Here is a 23,991-nt window from a genome sequence, read left to right on the forward strand (position 1 = left end):
AAAAGAAAACAAGAGGGGCTGGAGCGAGAACACAGTGGGTAGGGCATTTGCCTTGCATGCAGCTGACCCGGGTTCAAATCCCAGCATCCCATATGGTCCCCTGAGCACCGCCAGGAGTAATTCCTGAGTGAAGAGCCAGGAGTAACCCCTGTGCATCGCCGGGTGTGACCCAGAAATAAAAAAAAAAAAGAAAGAAAAAAAAAGAAAACAAGATAAATACCCAAGAAGAAACATGTATCATTTAAAAAAACAGAAACCAAGTTTAATGCTAAAGAAGAAATATGTATGACATATATATTCTTTGTAATGTCTCACAATTTTACTGTTAATCTTGAAAAGTGTCAAAGATGTCAAGATATAACCAAGATATAAGCATGTTATGGAAAACATGCATTCATGCTATACTTAACCAGATGTCTAAGGATTGTGTAAAACTTTGGGCAGGGTGAATGAGGATGCTTACACTTGACCTTTGGGTACCACACTGGAGAAGACAGGTGATCCAATTAAGATAATAGCCAACATTTACTGAACCATCACTATATGGCACTGAGTGAAGGGCCTTTAGAGGTTTTGTCTTTTTCAGCTTCAGCGATTCTCTCAGAATCAGTCGTACAGTGAGAGAGTGAGAATGCCAAGCCAGGACTTTGGCTTTCCAGTCTCCGCCTTAGAGTGGCTATGATGTTAGAACACCTCCCCATGTGCTTGGATGAATGCACCTATGTTTTTTTAGGTTGGGTAAAATACATATATTCGTGGGTGGAGATATATAGTAAAGCAGGTGCATTCATCAAAGCACTTTTTGCTTGCTTTGTACACAGCTGACCAAGGTCCATCCCCGGAGAAGCCCATATGGTCCCCTGAGCCCCGCAGGTGCTATCCCTGAGTGCAGAGCCAGGAGTAAGTGCTGGTTATGCCCTCACTCCTCCAAAGAAGCATACATTCAAATATCATTATCTGTCCTACTTTTTACAATCAATGGCATCTTAGAATCAGAAGTCAGCGAAATAACTGCCTTCTAGGATTATTGAGAAGATCAATATCTTGCAGGGTGCCTAGAAAAATTATGCACCAGAGGGCTGGAGTTACAAGTGAGCCTCTGTCTTGGAATTCTAACACAGAACTGGCGAAAAGTATACAGTAAGGAGGAGCGTCTTTCGTAGCGTTGATTTTTCTCTGCACATTAAATGCTGGACCCCCTCATACCAGTCTACAGAGTCTGTGGGTATAGAAGACGGTGTATGGTATTTGGAAGTATATATACTTCCAAATATACTGAGTGAAGTCAGTCACTGAAAGATGGAAGTGACCCTCCCGGCCTCAGTTTCTCTGCATTGAAAACGAAGCGGTGGGTGGCTCGCCTCTCTTTCCCTTTCATCATTTCTACTCCCATCTCCTTCAGCCTCCTGCCCAGGCTGCCTCCAGAAGCAGCTCTCCTTCCCGGACCTGCAGGCGGCGGCTCCCCGGCGGCGGCAGCGCAGCAGGGCAGGGCTGGCGAGGCAGGAGCGAGGGAGGGCTGCGAGCGCGCAGGGAAGAGCAGCGCGCGGTCACGTGACTTCCTTCCCAAGGAGCCTCCGCTGCAGGCCTCCCAGCAACCGGCGCTCCCGCCTAACGACGCCTGCGTGTTCCGGTTGGCCCTTGGGGACGCCGGTGGCGAGCAGGCACCCACGGTCGCACAGCTCATTGGCTCCGGCCGCCTTCGCTCAGCCGCGTTGCCCGGGCGCCCGCGGGCGGGGCTTCCGGAAGCCCCGCCCCCGGCCCCCGGGTTCGTGGCTGGCTGGCGGCTGCTGTCACTCCCGGGCCGTTTCCCTGGGGCCGGCGCTCTGCTGCGGGCGGGAGGAAGAGGGGCCGGACTTTGGGGCCTGAGAAGCCGTCTTGGCCGCCGCCGCTGTCCTTGCGGCTGCTATGAGCAGCAGCGGCCGCGGCACCCTCCGAAGCCCCGCGCAGCGCTGAGCGGCGATCGCGCGTCCGCCCTAGCCGTCCGGGTGCCCAGCGCGGCCGCTCCCGCCGCGGCTCCCGCGCCTCCCCCTGCGCCGCCGGCGAGGCCCGGCGGAGGCAAGGATGAAGATGACGGTGGATTTCGAGGAGTGTCTGCGGGACTCGCCCCGATTCAGGTAACCGCGGCACGGCCGCCCGGCAGTCGCGTCGGCCTCGCTCGGGCCGGGCGGTGTGGGGGGCGCGAAAGCTGGGAGCCGTCGGAAGGCCCCCGACGGCGCGAGCGGCCGTTGCCGGCGCCCCGAGCCCGGCAGGAGCACGGCCGGCACCCCGATCGCCCCTTCCAGGTGGGGCGAGGCTGGCCGGGGAGCGGAGGTTGCCTCCTCCTCATCCCCTTTTCTCGCCCTCTGCCCGGGGCGGAGCGCCCCGGAGGCCAGGCGCACCCGTGGCAAGGAACCGGGGTTCCCCGCGTCCCCGAAGGCTGGTCGCCCTTTCTGCGGACGCGCGTGCACGGCCCCCTTCCTCTGGCTGCTCATCCTTTCCCCTTCCTTCCGCTCCTTCGCTTCCACCCCCACCCCACCTCCTTTAGGAGAGGAGCTTGCAAAAGGCAATGCACCCGCGAGCAGTTCACTTAGTTCCTCTTTGCGCTTTTCCTCCCCACAACACCCTCCCAGCCCCGGGGTGGGAGGAAGGAGAGTGGGGCGGGGGCGGGGGGCGATCTGGGACGTGGACTTGTGCAGCTTTTGCGGGTCCTCTGCCAGCGGGACCCTCGGGAAGGCGCTGGCGGCTGGTGTGCCCCGGGACTGGGTGGGTTTTGCTGCCGGCGGGCCGCCACGGGTCCGAGACGCTCCGCCTTCCTGTGCACTTCGGCGCTTTGGAAGTGGCGGGGGACGCGGCTGTCGGGAGGGCTTGGACCGAGGGGTGGGTGAGGACGGAGAGAAAAAGAGGGTATTTCTGTTCTGAGCGGAAGTAGGAGGGTTCTGAAGATTGCATTGGTGTTCCTCTTCCCGCAGCCTCGCTGCCCGGGAGGGCCCCGGATCACTGTGGGATGCTCCCCGGGAATCTGTCACCGAAACTGATGCGGTGGCAATCTGATTCACTTGGGCTGGCCGCCCTCCCAGGCGAGAGGCGTTAGTCCCCAGGGGGACCCGAGGTCTGAGGAGCTCTTTCCGTTCCGGGCATCCTGGGAAACTCTTGATTTGTTTTGGGGAATGGAGTTTAGCTAGGTTATATTTCATAGTGCATTTATTTGCAGGGCTGTCTTTAGTCTGCCTTAAAAAAGAGGGGGGAGGGTGGTGGATATTGAAACTTCCGTTAGTGACATTTCTTGCAAGCTTCCTCTAAACAGTGTGTGTGTGTTTCTTTGTTGATTCTAAGCCAGGCCTACATTGTAATTGTTCTCATCCTTATCACTGTTCATTTGATTTTTCATTCCCCTTAGCAGTAATAATACAAATAATACAAAAAAGCAAATAATACAAAACTCAGGAACTTTTCCCTTCCAAGGGAATTTAAGAACATCTTTTGGTTTTGGCCTTTGATTTTGTTTTTTTTTTTAAGTGTTACTTTGGCTCTTGCCTGTGAAAGTGACACCTGATTTGACTATTGCTGGTATTTGGTTCAGCAACTCTTATGTGAGTGTGGATTGAAGGTTTCAGAGGAGGTGCTAAGGGTTTGTTCAGGCCAACTTTCCAGGTTATGGATTTCATCTAAAAAGTATAAAGTTGGCAGCTTTCTGTGAAATCTTTATTACTATTTTCCAATTTTATTGAATCACGATGAGGCACAATGTGAAATTTTTATTAATGCAACTCAGTTTTTTTTTTTTTGGCCACATCTGGAGGTGATCAGGGCCTATGCCCAGCTTGGGGGTTGCAGACTCTGGCAGTCAGGGTGCATGCTATGGCAGGGATTAAATTCCTGCCTTCTGCATTAAATCTTGCCTTCTGCATGCATCCAATGCACTCAGTCTGTTGAGCCCTCTTTCAGCCCAACTGTGAGGGGAGGAGGGGGGGGGTTAGGAGTGAAGGGGATGAGGGGAGGTTTGGGTTTCACCTGGTGGCGCTCAGGGCTTACTCCTGTGTTAGGAGCTTGCTCCTGGCGGGGCTGGGGTGGGGGGCGGTGGGTGCATATGGGGAAGCAGGGATCCAAATCCCAGTCAACTGGGTGCAAGCAAGCACCTTGCCCTCTGTACTATCTCTCCAGCCCCCCGCTATTTGTTTTTTTAATGAAATAACCACAGCATTTTTCACTTAGAGTATGTGGGTTTGTGCTCAATTTGCTTCATGTGCTAAATTTGATTAAAAAAAAATCAGGGAGTTCACTGAAATGGCAGATCCGAGACCCCGTGTTCTATCCATTCATCCTTGCACCACTTGTCCCTCAAGCCCCCCCTATTGCTGGGTTTGGCCCTGGTGGCTCCTGGGCACTGTAAGGGCATTGTAAAAAAAAAAATACTCCTTATTTTTTTTTCAAAAAGAAAAAGTTAATGAAGTGTTTTGGAATAACTTGTAGTCATTTGTCACAAACCATGGAATGCCTTAGTTTTTTAAATAAAGGACTACTTGAATATAATATCTGTTCTGTTATAATGAAGATGCTGGCAGTTTTCATAAGCCTCTTCCAGTATTCCAGTTATTGTTGATTGTGAATTGGGAAGAGAAACCTAGAATCAGAGACCGCTGATTTCTTGTATATGCTCTGGAGAGCAGCATAGTATGGCCGGGAAGCCTGCCTAGAAAGAACATTCTTATATCATTCTCCTCTGAAATTAATTTTTATCAATTCCCATTTTCTGGTGTGGGTGACATTAATTTTACAAGAGTTTGAATCTGTTTTACAAGTAGTTCTAGAAACTGCTGAGTAGGCTTTTGTAACATTTCATATTTCAGAAGTCTTCTCTTTGATTTTGGGGGGTTAACGTTGGCTGGAGAAGTTGCTCTTGGCGCTGCCTGGGGACCACAGGGCCGGGGGTGGGACAGGGTTTCCTGCCCCTAAAACATATGCCCGCTGGTTGAGCTGTTTCTCTCCACCCAGAAGTTTTATTTTTGTATAAGAGAAACATGAGAGTATTGTTCATGGAGAGTGGTAAGTTGCAACATTGAAAGGTTTATGAGGGCTGAGTTTTTTTTTTTTCTGCTCTTTTTTAAAAATAAGGGCCATTCCTGGAGGTGCTCAGGAGACCATGGAGAACACGGGATCAAACTCAGGGTCTCGTACATGTCTGCATGTGCTCTACCATTTGAGCCATGTTCTTGGTGCCACGAGCCTTTGGTTTTGAACAGGAAGGCAGCCTGTGTGATTTATACCCTCCAGTGCCCCCATCTACATGGGGCCACTGACACTTGAAAAAGAGTCAGTTCTATTTTTTATTTTCCTTCATAGGTGAATTCTTCTAACATTTTCTTGTGGCGTGTGGAAATAACTGCATCCAGGGCTGTAAAATTAATGCCAAAGGCAGCTTTGGCTGAAGATAGGTTCCAACAGTGTTCAAACTTTAACTCCCCCTCCCCTCCCCGCCATGTGAAATTGATAAGGAATCTGAAAGGACTGGCTGAAATAGGGCAAGAAGGATGCTACAGTTGTAACTTTGTTTTTAGTGATTTGAATGGTTACTCTTACATTCCAGTGAACATTTTGTTCTATTTTTAGATTATAAAGCACTTTCAATTTGTGTGATTTGGGGTTCCTTTCTGAGTTTTAAAAATCCACCCTACAAACCAAACTCTTTCCCATCTAGAATGCCACAAGAAAGTAAATGTGTCAGTCAGTATACTTCCCAAGTCAGACTTGCTGTTTCTTTTTTTGTTTTTCTTTTTAGGTCACACCCATCCTTGCTCAGGGGTTCCTCCAGGCTCTGCACTCAGGAATTACTCCTGGCGGTGCTTAGGGGACCATATGGGATGCAGGGGACCCTATGGGATGCTGGGGATTGAACCCAAATCGGCCGGGTGCAAGGCAAACTCCCTACCCACTGTCCTATTGATTGCACCGGCCCCAGACTTGCTGTTTTGACCAGCATTTATTAAAGAAACTTGAACTTATTTTGGTCCTAAGTGTTTTGGTCCTAAATTGTATGTTCAGTTGCTTTTTTAATATTTTGTAAAATTTCAGTTTCATTAAATTTGCTGTATATTTATTTAAACATTATGACTTACTCAGGAAGTGAATATTTGCTTTGAAACAGAAAGTTGAATTAATCAGTGCTTTCCGAATGGTGAAAGATTTTTGCTCTAAGCAAATATATTGACGCGCGTAAACCTTCAACTGCTTTAGTTATTATTTCTTAAGAGGGAGGAGGGATCCAGACCAGGACTGACGCACGCAAAGCCAAGCAGTCTACACTGAGTCACGTGCCCTTCATCTTTATCTGACCCTTAACAAAAAAATCCTTCAAAATGTTTATTGTGCTCCATTCCGAAGGACTTGGCAAATTCTGTTTCAGATGTAATCCTTATTCATTAATTAAGGGTAAAATCTTTAAAAAAGATGTTGGGGTGAAAGGTGAGAAGTGCTTGGCTACCATCCCCAACCCCACCTGGGCAAGTGGTAGTGGGGCACGCCCAGCAGTGCTCACACCTGGCTCTGTGCTCCGTGATTACTCCCGGCCGGGAGTGGGGACCGTCTCGGTGGCTGGGGATTCGGATCCCTGCCCTCCCTGCCGTCCTTGTCTCTCGGACCCTGGCGGTGAAAGGTTTCAATAGGCAAAAGCTAGTGGAATAGAATGTAACATTCACACAGATACTTATTGGGTTTCTTCGGGACCTCTACCCCCACTGCTTTTCCAGTTTACCTTCTGTCTTTAGTTTTTAGAATACATCTATTAAAAACCAGCACTTGATATGCTGCCCACCGGGATGAGGGCATCCTTACTCAAGGGGCAGACTTTCCATTGTGAGGGTTTTTTTTTTTTTTTGTAGTTTTTTTCCCCCCTTGCTTTTTGGGGTGCACCTGGCGATACACAGGGGTTACTCCTGGCTCTGCACTCAGGAATTACTCCTGGCGGTGCTCGGGGGACCATATGGGATGCTGGGAATCGAACGTGGGTTGGCCGCAGTGCAAGGCAAACGCTTTACCTGCTGTGCTATCGCTGTAGCCCCTGTGAGGTAATTTTGTTATGTGTCCAAACAGAGGGATCCTGCTTTGTGCCCCGGCCTCGCCCCCCCGTCCCCCCCCCAATTGTTTCAACAGCAGAAGATTTTCGCTTTTTGTGTGTGGGGGGGGAGAGGGGGCAGTGCACACACCCAGCGATGCTCAGGGTTACGCCTGGGCGGCTCAGAGGTGCTGAGGATCAAACCCGGGTGGGCTGCGTGTAGGGAGAGCGTCTTTACCCGCTGTGCCGTGGCTCTGACTGGAGCTGCACATTTTTAGCTGTGGTGCTGGGGCGGGGGTGGTGCTCAGCTGCGTGCCCGCTGAGGTTTGTCCCCTGTTAGCCATGCTGCGGAGGCACCTTCTGCTTCTAGTGCTGCCTGGGGGCCGCCTATGTGTTTTCGTCTGCGCGGGCCAGCGTTCCTCTTCCTGGCCGTCGCGGTTTGGTATCTTTTTAGTTGTGGTGCTCAGCAAGGGTGGGTCCCCTCTGGCTGCAGGGGTCCCGTGCTCCTGGCTGGGGTATGGCTGGAGACGGCTTGTGGTGCAGGGGACCACACTGCAGAGCTGCCCGGACCCAGCTCAGCACATGCCCTGGCACTGGGGAGCAGACGGGTGACTTTCTGTTTGCAAGGCAGGTGCTCCAAGCCACCCAGACACAGCCTGGACCCCCTGCTCTTCTTCACCGAAGCTTCGAATTCTTCATTTAATATATTGACTTAAGTTGAAATAAGGAAGAACGAGGTCTAATGTGTCAAACCACATACTCCGTGCATTCTAATTTTATTTTCTTCCTAATAGAAACCACTTGTCTTAACACCTTCTATTGACTATCTGTCCTTTCTCCATTGATTTACAATGATGGGTACAGGAGCAGGGGTGATTGAGTATATGCTGTGTGTGTGAGGGGGGAAGGGAGAGAGGGAGAGAGAAGAGAAGAGAGAGAGACCCTGAGTTCAGTTCCTGACATTGCTTGGCTCCTGAGCATTGCCTGGTGTGGTTTAGATGGTCACTGAGACTGGTGTGGCCTTGATGGCCCCTGAGTGGCCTTTAGAAACTCTGCATGCATGCATACATGTATTCTTTTTTCCATCAGTGTATTTGTCTGTTCGCCTGCAAAGACCATTAGTAGTTTACTTGCTCTCCTTTACACCAAAACTACAAGAGTGTGCATTTACTGTGATGTCTGGTGAGACAATCCCTTGTTATTTATTTGTGTTTTGCCCAGAACTTCATGGCCAGAATCCCGGAGGGTTCGTGACTTGGAGAGGGCTCCGTGGCGCTGTGGGGCTGAGCATACCACATCCTTGCACTCTTGTGCTGATCTCACTGCCCGGTTGCCCGAGAATTGCCGGGGGCGGGGGGGCCCTGACCTCATGAACACTGCTTAGGAGGCCCCAGAAATCAATAAGAGAAAACCAGAAAAATTTCCAAATATTTGGAAATGAAGAAACATAGTCGCTAAATAACTAAGTGGTTCAAAGGAGACACACAAGGAAGTTAGGACATACTTTCAGACAAATATAAGCAAACAGAACATGTCCAATGCATGCAATACAACTGAAATAGTACTTGGGGAGAAATTTATGCCTACATCTACGTTTACAAAGAAGAAATCTTGGGACGGAGTACAGGTTGCATGCAGCCGACACTCTGGTTTCATCCCCAGCTCTGCATATAGTTAGCCAAACATTGCCAGGAATGACCTCGAACACAGAGCCAGGAGTAGCCCCTAAGCACTGCTGGGTTTGGGCCAAATCCTTCATCTTTCCCCTACAAAAGAAGAAATCTCAAATCTGTCATCTAATATACCATCTTCAGAAACTAGAAATGAAGAGTAAACTTTTTTATTTTAATTCTTTTATTGAATCACGGTGAGATAGACCCTTACAAAGCTATTCATGACTAGGTTTCGGTTATACAGTGTTCCAACACCCATCCCATCACCAGTGTACAATTCCCGGCACCAGTCTCCCCAGTTTCCCTCCCATCACCCCCCCCAGATTACCTCTATGGCAGGCACTTTCTTCTCTCTCTCTCTCTCTCTCTCTCTCTCTCTCTCTCTCTCTCTCTCTCTCTCTCTCTCTCTCTCCCCCTCCCTCTCTCTCTCAGCAAGCTAATTTTGAAGGAGGAAAAGGGAAGTAATAAGATGAATAGAAATAAATAGAATAACAGTACAAAAAAAATCAAAGGAATTAAAGGATGTTTAGACTGACCAAAGGGGGAGAACACAAATAATTAGATTCAGAGGTGAAAAAGGTCATCCCCACTGTCTTAGAGAAGAAAGGATTATAAAAGCACACTATGACTAATCCTATGACAGTCAATTAATTTAGACAAAATGGATCTTTTCCTAGAAAGTCACAAAATACTGAAAACAACTCAAGAGAAATAGGAGGTCTGGAGACTTTACTCAAGTGGTAGACCACGTCTCACTTGTGTAAGACTGCAGGGTTTGATCTTGGCACTGAAGCAAAAAAAAAAAAAAAGCTGGCTTTACTGATGAATTCCATTAAAAGTTTTGGTCTTTGCTTTTTTTGTTTTGGGACCAGCTCTGGCAGTGTTTACTCCTGGCCCTGTGCTCAGGAATCACTCCTGGTGGGTTCAGGGGACCTTATGTGGTGCCGAGGAGTAAACCTGGGTCAGCTGTGTGCACGGCAAGCTCCCTCCCCATCATACTGTTGCTCTGGCCCCAAATTCTATCAAATGTTTAAAGCTGAAACAACAGAGTAGAGAGTGCAGTGGGCTCAGTGCACACTTTGCATATAGGACACCCGGGTTCACAACCTCGCACTGCATGGATTTGCCCTGAGCAAGGAGCACGCCCTTAACACTGTTGGATATGGCCCCGGAACAAGAAGAAAGAAGATGAACAGTTGTGCACAGACCTTTCCATGAAATCAGAGAGGAGGTATTACATCTCAGTTCATTACCTTGCCACTAAAATCAGACAAAGATATCTATCAGAAGAAAGCTGCCGATCAATAACCCTTATGAATACAGGTAACAAAAATCCTCCTCAAACTATTGGCAGGCCAAATATAGCAACATAGGAAAGGAAGTTCACATTAGGACCAAGTGGAATTTATTTCAGGAATGAAAAAGAATCAATATCATATATATGCTATATTAATAGAACAGGACAAAAGCTGTAATAGGCTTCATAGAGGTAGGAAGGCATTTGGAAAAGTCCAATATTTTATAATGAAAATAAACTAAATAAACTAAATAAACTAAAACTAGGAAGTTTAGTTAACTGACGAAGTACCTCCACGAATATTCTCAGATGATAATGTCATACTTGATGGTGAAAGACTGAAATTAATGGACAAATGAGTATTGATTTGTTATTTGGGAACAAGGGGCCACACCCAGTGGTGCTCAGGGCTTTCTCCTGGCTCTGCACTCTGGGATCACTCCTGGCAGGGCTCAGGGGACCACGGGGATGTCAGGGATAGAACCTGCGTTGGCCATATGCAAGGCCAGCACCCTCCTTGTTACTACTGCTCTGGCCCCAGATAGATTACTAATGGACGTGAGTTTCTTTCTCCTTTGGGGGCGGGCCCACATCTGCCAGTTCTCAGGGTTTACTCCTGGCTCTGCACTCAGGGGTCACTCCTGGTGGTGTTTGACGTGGCATATGGGGTGTTGGGGATTGAACTCGCCCGAGTCCAGGGGCGTAAGTTTCTCTTTGAAGTGATGAAAGTGTTCTAAAATTATACAGTCATGATGGCTGTATAACTTGAACTATACTAAAGTCCACTAAATTGTCTACTTTCAAATGGTAAATTTTACGTGCTCTGAATGTCTCAGTAAGACTTAGAGAAAAAGAAATATAAATATTCATGATCAAATGAAAAAAATATAAGATCTCTATTGAGGCCCATATGTTACCCTGCTTTGACAATTGTCAGTTTCTGGCAACTTTTACCACCTCCAAAGTTCCTGTATGATTTTGTTTGTTTTTGGGTCACACACGGCGGTGCCCAAGGATCAATCCTGGTGGGCTCAGAGGATCTTCTTTTTTTTTTTTTTTTGCTTTTTGGGTCACACCCGGCGATGCATAGGGGTTACTCCTGGTTCTACACTCAGGAATTACTCCTGGCGGTGCTCAGGGGACCATGTGGGATGCTGGGATTCGAACCCGGGTCGGCCGCGTGCAAGGCAAACGCCCTACCCGCTGTGCTATCTCTCCAGTCCCCTCAGAGGATCTTCTTGGGTGCCAGGGATTGAGCCTGGGTTGTCTCGTGCAAGGCAAGTGCACTTCCTGCTATCCCTCCAACCCCTGTGCCTGTGATTTTTTTTTTTACAGCAAATCCAGAACATCAAAGCTCGTGCCAGGTTCCTGCCTTGGGTGTGTGAGGCCAAGGGTTCAGTTCTCAACACCACAGGTTCATAACTGCCCTATGACGAGTTTGTGTGTATCTACAAATGTAAAGATTGAAATGCCTGGGTGGAGCATCGTTTCAGTTGCCTTCCTTCAGACAGGTGTAGTATTTGGGGGAAAGATTTGGAAGTATTCATGGGATACAGTTTGAAACCATTTCTTCTCTGATCTCATAGGTGTTGCTCCATTGTCTTCTGGTTCTTCATGTTTCTGTGGACATATGGTGCTGTTCTGATTTCCTGATTCATTTCTTGTTCTTGAAGATTTTTTTTTTCCTTTTAGAATTTCTCCTTATAATGATATGCCTTCTGGTGCATTCTTTTTATTCATTGCCGTGGACATGTTCTATTGATTTGAAAAGTTGTCTTAGTTCTGGTGAATCATTATTTCTTTGATAATTTCTTTTCCTTTGATTTTTAGTTAATCTCTAAAATTTTGATTATTATTTTTATTCGTTCTTTTGTTTGGCGGGGGGTCATACCCAGTGGTACTCAGAGTCTACTCCTGGCCTGGTGCTTGGGGATGGAGGAGTTACTGCTAGCAGTGCTCAGGGGACCATGAGGTGCCAAGGAAGGATTGAATCTGTGGTTCCTTCGTGAAGTATATATACTTCAGCCCTTTGAGCTCTTTCCCTGGTTAAATTTTTATTTATTTTCATACTTCAATGGTTTCTTTTCTCTTTTTGAAAAAAATTTCCTTGCCTTTTTAACTTTTTTGGTGGTAAAGCCAACTAAATCATTTAAAAAATATCTGAGCTCAGGCCCCTGGATACCAGACACGAAGCTCTTTCTCCGCACACTTTCCTTCCCTTTGCTGCTGCTCTGCCTTGGTGGGTGGCACCACCCACACTTGGTGTTGGTGCTCTTGGCTTCATGCTTGGGCACACTGCTTGTGATGCCTGGGATTGCAAATGGTGATGCCATTGGGATTGTACTTGGCATGTGGGCAGTGCCAAAGAGTGAACTGATACCTTCGTGTGTGGAAGATAAACCCTCTACCACGGAGTTAAACACAGACCGCTACAACTTCTTTTCTTTGTAAAACTTTTCGGGTGGGGGCTGGGGTGGGGGTGGGCACACTGGTACTTCTCAGTGACGGCTTCCGGTTGTGGGGGACAGACAGTGATGTTGGGTTCTACCACGCTGCGTCTACCACATGCAAAGCGTGCGCTCTGGCTCGTCGAACTCTCTCCAGCCCACTGTATTTTCTAAAATAGCCTCCAAGAGTTCCTCTTTAATTGCATTTTCCCTCACCCTCAGTCTCGTCTCTTCTGCTGTAGCGTGTGGCGTTTGCACACCGGCACCTTTGGTGTTTTCCGGGGAGTGCACAAAGCCGAGCTTGCATGCCTTTGCTCACGGGGTGCCTCGCCGTGTGCACTCGTCACCTGGGGCTTCTTTTTTCCCCTCTTGTGTTTGGGCCACACCCAGGGGGACTCAGGCTTACTCCTGCCTCTGCACTCTGAGGACAGTATGGGATGCTGGGGATGGACCCCGGGTCAGCCGTGGGCAAGGCATACGCCCTGCCCGATGTGCTTCCTCTCGGCCCCTGGCGCTGGAGCTTCCTATGGTAGCGCCTCAGGACTTGGCTCAGCGTTGAGGCCTGGGCAGGGGGATGGAAGTGGCAGCCTCAGGCCCGCAGGGCGGGGACTCCGACACGCAGCGTTACCCCCGCACTCTCAAAGAGCCGTCAACAAAAAATATTATCCCCATTTACAAAGAATTATTTTCCTTACACGTCTAAAGGCTTTCTTTGGTCATTTTAATTTGAGTTTTTATCTTTTAGAAATAGAGATGAATGGTGTATTTCATGTGAAAGGCAAGGCCTCATTTATTTATTTATTTATTTATTTATTTATTTATTTATTTATTTATTTATTTATTTCTTTTTGGGTCACACCCGGCGATGCTCAGGGGTCACTCCTGGCTCTGCACTCAGGAATTACCCCTGGCGGTGCTCAGGGGACCATATGGGATGCTGGGAATCGAACCCGGGTCGGCCGCGTGCAAGGCAAACGCCCTACCCGCTGTGCTATCACTCCAGCCCCAAGACCTCATTTATATTGAAGTCTCAGGTGTGAATATGGACTGCTTTTGTGGCTCCTGGAAGCAGATTGCCTGTTCCGTAGCGAGGAGTCCCTCGGAAGGAGTGTCCATTCAGGAGCCGTGGGAAAACGCTACTTGGCCCAGATGCTCAGGCTGGACAGTTCAGTGCCTAGGCCTGGCCGAACGGTGCCCAGTGGGCCAAGTGGAACTGGGGGGAGCATCGGGGCCACTCCTGTTGGTAGCCTTGCAGTGCCGAGGACAAACCTGGGGTCTCCACATGCCAGTCATGTACTCCAGCCCTTGTGCTGTCTCCTCGGTCCCTCCGTTTCCTCTCTTTCCTTTTCCCGGTTCACTCACTGGGGGTGAGCTCTTTGCCAGCCTTCTGACTTCCCCCGGGTTCAGTGAAAGCACGTACCGTCCTGCTGAGAATTCAGAATGCCCTTCCTAGAAGCAGGTAGGATGGACTTCCTGCATCACGGGATCCTCTTTCCTCTTTCTCTCACATCCTTGACGAGAAACTTGGATGATTTAGTTAAGGATGTTGGCTTTCTAACGTGGAAGTGAATTATTAGTAGGAGGCATCTAAAAGTGCGTGAGGGATTAGGCGTTTTTCCGTTCAGGATGAAAATGCTCTCAGTTTTGGGTAATGAGCACTGAATGTAGATGTGCACTTTGGCTCTGTGGAACCCGGATGGTAAAGGGCGTTAGAAAGGCTCCTCGCTGGGGCTGGAGAGCTGGTACAGAGGTTCAAGTGCTGGCCTTGCGTGAGGCTGAGCCCAGTTCGATCTTCAAGCCCCGCATAGTGTGTGATGTGCCCTGATCCTTCAGCACCACCAGGAGTGACCCCGTGGTGCAGAGCCAGGACCCAGTAAGCCCTGATCATGGCCAGGTGTGGCCACACCTCCCCCCACTCCACCCCCAAATATGTAGATTTTAAGATTCGAGTATTTGGGAAGGTAGAGAGGGCCTGGTGATGCGGCTTAGTGCCAGAGGTGCCTGCCTTGCCTGAATGAGGCGAGAAGTTCCAGCTCGTGTACAGGCTCGCATGGCAAGTGCAGTTCCCAGCTCTGCCAGTGTGTCCCTGGAGCAACTGACAAGAAAGTGTGAGCACTGGATATCACAGTAACAAAAGGGAAGGGAAGGGGGAACTGGATCTTAGAAATAGAAAAAAAAAAAAAAGAGGAGTAGGTGTAAAACGTTGATGTAATACCTGAAAGTTTTTTTTTTTTTTTTTTTTTTTTGCTTTTTGGGTCACACCCGGCGATGCACAGGGGCCACTCCTGGCTCTGCACTCAGGAACCACTCCTGGGGTGCTCAGGGGACCATATGGGGTGCTGGGATTCGAACCCGGGTTGGCCACGTGCGAGGCAAACGCCCTACCTGCTATGCTATTGCTCTAGCCCCTAATACCTGAAAGTTTTAAATAATAAACGATTGAGAGGTCTTAGAAGAAAACTGCTGTGCGGAAGTATATGTATTTATTAGAAATTATGCAAAGTCCACTTTCACTAAATGACATCTTGAAGGATTTGCAGATTACAGAAATGAGAAGCAATGTGAGTTGGACCTTTATAACTAATTTTCTAAAGGAATGTAGCACGATTCCTGGTTCCGAGAGGAAGGCCTTCGGAAGGCGTCCTCGGAAGGAGCTGACTGGTCACAATCTTGCTGTAATTGGTAACAGAAATAAGCCTGTGTTCGCCTCAGTGTTTGGGGGCTGTTTTCCCAAAGTGTAGTTTTCCCACAGTACAGAATGGCCTTTTTATTTGTTGGTTGTTGGGCCACCCTGGGCGGCGCTTGGGGATTGTTCCCACTGGGGTTGGAAGTTCATGTGATGCTCAGGATTAGACCCAGGCCTCCTGGTGTGTGATGTGTGCACTCAACCCGCTGCATTCTCTCTCTGACCCATGTCTTAAACATTTATTTTGGTTTTGGGGCCACAGCCAGAGACCGCTTGGGGGACCACTTGGTTCCAGGAATTGAACCCTGTGTGCAGAACTGTGCACTCCAGTGCACTGTGCAGTTTCTCTGGCTTGGCCTACATTTTTAAAGAACAGTACAGTAATGCTGCCGGAGAGCCCAGTGCTCACGTGCAGGAGGCCTGGTTCCATCTCTGCATCAGGTGGTCCTACCACCACTGAACATGATCTTCAAATTAAACAAAACAAAAAGCACAATTTCATTTTATTGTCTTCTGTGTGTGTGTGTGCCTTTGTGTTTTAAAAAAATATACATTTATCCTTTTCTTAGGTGTTCATTTTTTTTTCTTTGCTTTTTGGGTCACACCTGGCAATGCACAGGGGTTACTCCTGGCTCTGCACTCAGGAATTACTCCTGGCGGTGCTCAGGGGACCATATGGGATGCTGGGAATTGAACCTGGGTCCGCCTCTTGCAAGGCAAACGCCCTACCTGCTGTGCTATCGATCCAGCCCCTCACTGTTGCTTTTTGATGGTAATTCCCCTCCCTCCCTTGCAGGTCTTTTCAGGATTTTTTTCCTTTAAGGTTTCAGCAGGTTTTTTTTTTTTTTTTTTTTTTTTTTTTTTTAAATGATATGTGTAGAGTATGGTTTCTGTTACATTTTGTTCGGGGCTTGTTGAGTTTCTTCAGTATATGGGTTTATAGGTGATCTTTCATCAGATTGTCAGATTGTGAAATTGCTGGCTAGTATTTATTTAAAAATTGTCTGTGCTTCATGTTTTTTTTCCTTCTGGGACTCACTCAATTCCATATGTTAGGTGTTTTTTTTTTCTTTCTTTTCAGTATCCTAACTTGTCTCATGTTTTGCGAAATGTTTTGCTTCCCAGAGAAATAGAATGGTTTCTATTGTTCTGCATTCATGTTTATTAAGCTCATGTTTTGCTGTGTGTAAATAGCTGTTCAACCCATCTGTGGAATTCTGCACTTGTGTTTTTTCACTTTTGGAAATTTGACTTCATTTTTATTTCACAGATTCTTGTTCTTTGGTGAAAATTGCTAAGTTGTCCTCTGTTTCTGACCTATTTTTCTCAGTTTCTGTATATATTTATTACTGCCACTTTTAAGTCATTATCTGAAAAAGTCTTTAGATAATGTCTGTGCTTTTTTTCCCCATTTGTTCTTATTGTTCGGCTTTGCTTTTTGGTGGGCATGAGTTTCTTTACTTAATGTTCTTTATTATATATGAAAAATTGAGATGCTCTGGATGATGATGTCTTTGGAAACATTCTGTAGATATCAGAGATGATCATTTTTTAAAACTTTCTTATTGAATCACTGTGAGATAGACCCTTACAAAGCTGTACATGATTGGATTTCAGTCATACAGTGTTCCGGCACCCATCCCTCCACCAGGGTACATTTTCCAGCACCAGTGTCCCCAGGTTCCCTCCTATCACCCCCACCCCCCACCCCCTGCCTGCCTCTATGGTAGGCATTTTCTTCTCTCTCTCTCTCTCTCTCTCTCTCTCTCTCTCTCTCTCATTGTGGTTTTGTGGTTTGCAATATTGATCAATATTGATACTAAAAGGTTATCAAGAATATCCCTTACCTACTTTTAGCCCTCAGATCTTGTCCAGCGTGATCATTCCCAGCTATTACTGTCATAGCGGTCTCTTCTCTATTTTTTTTTTTTTTACAGATGATCATTTTAATTCAACCAAGCAGTACATTTTTGTTCTTCTCCTATTGCTGCTCCAACAAATTGTTCCAGAATTCGTGGACTAAGCAACATTCAGTCACTCAGAGTTCTAATGGCCACAGCACATGTGTTGACAGCGTTCTTCCTCAGCACAGTCAGCACTTGGGCAGGAATTGCCTTCCTTTCTAGGAAGTCTAAGGGGAGAAACTCTATGGTTGCCGTTTCCAGTTTAAAGGAATCCCCTGCATTTCTTGGTTCGTGACCCCCGTCTGTCTTCAAAGCCAGCAGTGAGTCTGACCCTGTTCTGCTTCCCTCGGGGTCCTTACCCAAGTCATCTCAGGACAGTCCCTGCATCTGCAGGTCGGGTGACTTTCACCCTGAATTCTGGCTGCTGCGCTGATGATTCGCCTCTGCTCTGTCAGATCGGCTTAAGCCCTTTTTCACTGTATTTGCCCGAGAATTGCCACATGCCTCAGTGCAGCCAGAAACCCTTCAGATTCATGACATGCTGGACTTCGAATTTTGCATACTTTTGTATTCAGAAACTTTTAACTGTTGCCAGTTTTTGTTTGATTTTGTTTTTTGTTTTTGACCCATACCCCAGAGGTGCGTAGGGGGTTACGCCCTGCATGGTTGCTGGGGGTCTTTAGCGGTGGGCATCTTTCATGCAAAGCGTGTCCTTCAGCCCATTGAGTTATCTCTCTGGCCTACTGTCATAAATTTTTTTTATGACTTCCACACACGTTCACTTTTATAATCATGTATGACGATGCTGCCCACAGTTTAATCGTTAGCCACTATGTAATTTGACATGCTAGCAGATTCGGGGGATTAGGACATATTTAGCAATCTTATAAATTTTTAAAAGAATGTAGCCTGATTTGTTCATTATCTTATTTCCTGAATTTGGGCATTTCCTCTGGATAGATTAATGTAAATATTTAGAAAGCATATATTTTTCCCCTAGGTTTTTGGACCACACCCAGTTATGCTCAGGACTTAATCCTGGTTCTGTACTCGGGACTCACTCCTGGCCCTGCTCAGGGGACCATATGCATAGCTAGGGATCGAATTGGGGTTGGCCACATGCAAAGGCCAGCATCTTAAGCCCTGTGCTCACTCTGGCCCCATATCATTCTGTTTTATGGTTACAGAAAGTTTGGTCTGTCTTTCTCTTGGCATTGCAATGGTTGATCAGTAGTGATAGGTGGAGAGTGAAGGGGAGATCAAAGATGGGAAGGAATTGGGTCTTCTTGGAACAAAAATGAGGCTGTCTGGAGCCGACAAGTGAGAAGAATGGTAGGAGATCGATGAGTTCAGAGAGAGGCAGGGACCAGATCATATTAGTCTTGATGAGTCACCTGTGGTCAAAAGTTTGGATTTCCTATTTGAGTAGGAAGCCACTAGTCAGCTGTTAGTAGGGGTTAGAAATTATGAGGCTTATGTTTGAAAAATATTTGGTGACTGTTTGGAAAATGGCTTCTAGAGGGGCCACGAGTCAATGTAGAGAACTTATTATTAATTTATTTTTGTTCTCTTTTGTTTTGGGGGCCCACACATGGCAGTGCTCAGTGAGACTCCCGACTCTGTGCTGGGGGTTCACGCCTGGCAGTGGTTGGGGGACCCGCTGGTGCCAGGGATCTGGCCTGGACCTTCTTCTGCATGTGTGAAGCATGTGCTCAGGCTGTCTAGCTATTGTTCAGATCTCCTGAAGAGACTGTGCAGGAAACCGTTGCAGGAATCCGGCTGTCACCGTAGTCCAGAGAAAAGCCCCCTTGCCATGCACACAGCCCACCCTGGCGCTCCACAGGATCCCGCAAGCACGCTGTTCCACAGCTTACTGATAACTTAAACCCAAATCCTTGGCCCTTTGGATAGTTGTCATAATTTTTTAATTTTTTTTTTGGGGGGGACGGGATTCTGCCAGTAGTGCTCAGGAGGCCTCATGGATTCCCAGGGATTCTCCGTGAGAGCCCGGGGGCGCGGTGCTGCGTGTGCCCTGCAGTGCAGGCGGGACGTGGGGGCCTCCAGGACCACACTGGGCAGTGTTGGAGCCTGCGGGGCTGCCCCCAGCGACGCTCAGGGGACCCTGCGGTTCCAGGGGTCGAACATGCCTGCTTGAATCCCTGTACTTTCTTTCTCTGGCGCCTGTCATCATTTTTGTTCATTTTGTCTGTAGGCCTCACCTGACAGTACCCAGCTCCTGGCTCAGTGCTCAGAGGTTGTTCCTTGTTGTGTGCAGGGGACTACGTGGTGACGGGGATGAAACCCAGGCCTCCCTCATGTAAAATGTGTCCCTAGTCCATGAAGCTGTTTCAATGTCCCCTGTTAACATTTTCCAGAGCTTCTTGACTAGTCTGTTTGTACACAACCAGAACTAGGAAAATACTTCATTTAATTTCACAAATAAGCTATTCAGGAAATTAAAGTTTGTAGTTGTATAGGAAAACATTTAGATGTCTCAGATCCTATTACCCTAGTAAATCTTAATTTTTCAGATGACTGGCTGCTTAGAAAATCTAAGTCTTTTTGAAACAGTTATCCCTGCCTGCACCACCTTGAATCAGAATGAGATACTTGAAAAAATGGAAATGAAAATTTCTTAAGTGAAGCTAAAAGTTGTTTTTAAAATGCTTTTTTTCAGCAATTGCTTAACTCACTGAAGTAATTGTTTTTCTATGATAACCGTTGAAGTTCTCATTGATTTGGAAATGCATTTAAAAAAAATTTTTTTTTTTGTCAGTGCTTACTTTAAATTGCACTATGGTGAATTAGTATAAATTTTTTTTTTAAATTCTTTTATTAATTCACCATGTGGAAAGTTACAAAGCGTTCAGGTTAAAGTCTCAGTTATACAATGCTCAAACACCCTTAGTATAAAATTTTGGTATTTTTATTTAAATATTTAATAGATAAAATTTAAATACTAAAAAACTAGGTTTTGTTTCTTTTTTTCTGTGGGAGGGCACACCCTATGATACTCAGGGGCCACACCTGGAGTCTTTTTGGTTTTATCTGGTTTGTTTTGGAGCCTCACCCAGTAGCGCTTGGGGGGTCGCTCTTGATGGCGCTTGGGGGACCATATGGTACTGGTGTTTGACCCCTGGGCTCTGTGCAAAGCATACACTCAAGTCCTTTTCCTATTCCTGAAAATAGCCACAGTTGGCAGAAGTTTGGGAAGCTCTTGGTGGATGGTTCGTCTCCGGCCTGTGTGATGGCAGCTGGGAGGTGGACCCGAGAGATCGCTTCTAACTGGTTTCTTCATTTGCAGGTGTTTTCCGTGGTCCTCCTTGTCCTTCCTGGTCTCTTGTCACGCGGCAGCTCTTTCAGGGTGTTTCCGCATGCTGTGGGCGTCTCCCAGCCTGCTCCTAGGAGGGCAGTTGAAATAGGTGACTGCTCATTTTTAAGAGCTCGGAAGTGGAAGGTCTCAGGCCATTTAAAAATTCAGCCCTGAGGGGGCTGGAGCAATAGCACAGCGGGTAGGGCATTTGCCTTGCACACGTCCGGCCTGGGTTCGATTCCCAGCATCCCATATGGTCCCCCGAGTACCGCCAGGAGTAATTCCTGAGTGCATGAGCCAGAAATAACTTCTGTGCAGTGCCGGATGTGACCCACAAAGAAAAAAAATTCAGCCCCGAACAGGCAAAACTTTATTTCTGTACTGTCTGTTGGGGCCACAGGTCACTCAGGTTCAGGGAGTAAAGAAATAAAGGCCACCAGTTGCTGGGGAAATGACAAAAGCATGCTTCCTGTGACCATGTGTGCCTGTGGAATATAGTTCAAAAGTTCCTTGGAAAATCAAGACAGCGCAAATAAGATTGAGTAAAAGAAAATGTTGACTAATGGGCTCCCCCAGACCACGTGCTCTGAGTGCTGAGAGCATGCGAGGCATGTGCTCCAGCCCTGTGAGCAGCTTCATACACTTTTATTCACATTTTCTAATATCTAGGAACTCCTCCTGAGGAATAAGTAATTAAAAAAAGCATGTGAAGTTATATAAAACTTATATTATCAGATTGTTTATGTACATGAAAAATTATGCAAATGAATGCTGGTAGAGGACTGTTGTGTGGAGTGTTGGTAGAATACTGTAGTTCGTTGGTAGGATACTATTGAACTTCTTGCTTTCCTTTCAGATTTACTCACTGTGAAATTATAGTTATTCATGATTTGGTTTCAGGCATATAATATTTCAACAAACATAAAAAATTCTATTTAACTATTAAAAATGACAATAGTTAACATTTAGAAAGTGCATAAAATAAAGTAGTATTGTGTGTACATACTACTTTATTTTAGTAGTAGTATTGTGTGTACATATTAATTTGGAGTGATAGCACAGCGGGTAGGGTGTTTGCCTTGCAAGCAGCCGACCCGGGTTTGATTCCTCCATCTCTCTCTGAGAGCCCAGCAAGCTACCGAGAGTATCTCGCCCCAATGGCAGAGCCTGGCACGCTACTGGTGGTGTATTTGATATGCCAAAAACAGTAACAGGTCTCACGATGGAGACGTTACTGATGCCTGCTCGAGCAAATTGATGAGCAACAAGATGACAGTGACAGTGGCAGTGTGTGTACATAGTTTTTGATTGAACCCCAGTTGACTGCGTGCAAGGCAAGTGCCCTACCTACTGTTATATCTCCCAGATGCCCAAAAGATAAGATTTTTTTTTTTTTAAACAATCTGGGAAGTCAAAATAGTTTTATAATTAGAGAATTATTGTTAATATTATGTGTGATATAATAAGACCATTTTGTTAATTTTGAATCAGTTTCACATCAATAAAGTATTGATTAAAGCACATCAACATAAAAATGGATAAATGGCAGTGTTTTGGTAATTGTTTGAAAACAGGTAATGGGTACATGAGAGAATATGGCACACTTTTTAAGGTAGCTGTCTTTATTTTTGTGTGTTTGGTTTCATGAGAGAGATTAAAAAGACATAATCATTGAGTCCTTGCTTTCTGACACCCAGAAAATGAACTGGAAGACTTAGCTGGTATTTTTTCTTGTCTGGTTTCCAAAATTTCTGTTATTTTACAGGAGAGTTCTTTAATGTACTGTTCAGGTAAGATGTTCTGAAAAACACTCATTTCTAAATATTTGATTTGAAAGATAATTTTTAGGCCCAGGGAATAGATCAGAGGCTAAAAATATCTGCTTTGCAATCACGAGGCCATCGGTTCAATCCTTGCTGCCTCCCACATGTGCCACGCACGATGTTGGTAGCTTTGCTGTCTGGGACCCCTGGTGTCGTAACAGAGTTCGTGAACTCAAACCCACAGACAGAAGTATGTGGGTTCTATGGCTACATTGTGTAGCCCCATGTAAGATCCACAACCAAGTGTGAGCAATCCCCGGTCATGACAACAGTTGCAGAAAGGGTAGGGAAGAGAGACAATTGTCTAAAAAAGAAAAAAGGAAAAACCTTTTGAAAGCCAGTTCTTAGCAAAAATAAATTTTTACCTGCTTCAGAATATTTATAAAGAACCTAGCACTTTAAAAGATTTAAGAATAATCTTGCTGTTACAGTATTTATTTAAAAACGACAGTATTTTAAGTGTGGCAGAAAGCTGGCCATTACAATGGGAAAACTCTGTGCAAATTACAAAACTGTTTAATTCAAACCAGCACGCACAACTGTGGAGGCTATTGTGGCGATTTCTTGCTTATCAATCAGCTATTGTGTAAATTGTGTGTAATCTTTTCTATGATTGCAGCGCTAATGCCTTACTAGTACTGCTTTCCTTTGATTCCAAGAGATAGAAACAATGGCCTCTCTTTGGGTTCGGATCCAGCAGCTGTATTCCGGGCACAGGTGCTGGTGGCAGACTTTGAAGTGACGTTCTGACAATGGTTTGAAGGTAGAGTTTCGTTCCACAGAGAGAGTGAACAGATGATTGGGTGTTGCTGCCTTTGTCCTCTCTGCATTAAGAATATTTTTGTCTTCTTAGTACCCATTCCCCCACCCTCCACCTACCAAATCAAGATAGCCATTTGAATTTTATTCTGAGGCAGGCTGCTACCCAGGCATTACTGAGCGGGCCTGGGCCCAGCCCCTGTGATCCTTGGCACCCAGGCCCGTGGTTCAGTGGGAGGGCCGAAGGATGCACTGCTGCTCCGCTTTGCACCGCTGGGGTTCCCTGGCCACTCCATCAGTGCGGGAGGCAGGGGTGGACCCCCAGGGCCACTCTCAGTGTGCTTGGGGCGGTCGTCAGGGCTACACTTCATGATGTTGGGGGACCCTGTCATGGTCGCCCTGACCTGTGCTTGGGTTGCATGCATGGCATAGGCCTTAAGAAGTCCTGTACTGTCTTTTCTATCCAGACATAGGAATTTTAGGTCATATAAACATTTTATTAAAAAAATTTTTTTTTATTTAAAATTTTTTTTTAATTGACTATCCATTACAAAGCTATTCAGGATTGGGTTTTAGCCATACAGTGATCCAGCATCCATCCTTCCACCAGTGTACGTTTCCCAGAACCAATATCCCCTGTTTCCCGCCCACCATCTCTCAACACCCCCTCTCTGCCCCAACCTTACCCCCTGCTACCAGCCAGCCTGCCTCTGTGGCGGGCCCTCTTCTTTCTCTCTCTCCTTTTGTGCGTGTGGTTTGCAATACGGGTACTAAGAAGTCATTGTGTTCAGGACATTTAGTATTTATCGAGAAGGTAAGGCTGGAGTAGCTTTTTTTTAACTGGGTGGCAGCTTTGGGATAGGGGCGTGATGGCCGAGGCTTCTCGAAAGTACAGAGAGGTGGCGCGTGGTAGCCCATCCCGACCCTGAGAAAGCCTGAAGATCTCAGTCACCAAACGCGCACACCCAAATTTTCAGCAGATTATATCTCAATGAGTTCCGTCCTGAGATGGTGGAGTCCAGCGGGGGGGGGGCGGGGGGGGCCGGGCATGGCGGTGATTTT

General features: G+C 46.8%; 1 protein-coding gene across 9 annotated transcripts in view; it reads left to right on the plus strand.

Annotated features, from left to right (window-relative positions):
* Positions 1-1,802: 1,802 nt before the first annotated feature.
* Positions 1,803-23,991, plus strand: part of ACAP2 (ArfGAP with coiled-coil, ankyrin repeat and PH domains 2) — a 133,119-nt gene continuing 110,930 nt past the window's right edge. For all 9 annotated transcript variants that reach the window (XM_055128866.1, XM_055128870.1, XM_055128871.1 and 6 more), the window contains exon 1: positions 1,803-2,114. In XM_055128866.1, coding sequence (XP_054984841.1) covers positions 2,062-2,114 — 53 coding nt within the window. In that variant the 5' untranslated portion in view covers positions 1,803-2,061. The remainder of the gene's footprint in view (positions 2,115-23,991) is intronic.

The sequence above is a fragment of the Sorex araneus genome, chromosome 2 (genome assembly GCF_027595985.1).
Source record: "Sorex araneus isolate mSorAra2 chromosome 2, mSorAra2.pri, whole genome shotgun sequence".
Classification (NCBI taxonomy): Eukaryota; Metazoa; Chordata; class Mammalia; order Eulipotyphla; family Soricidae; genus Sorex; species Sorex araneus.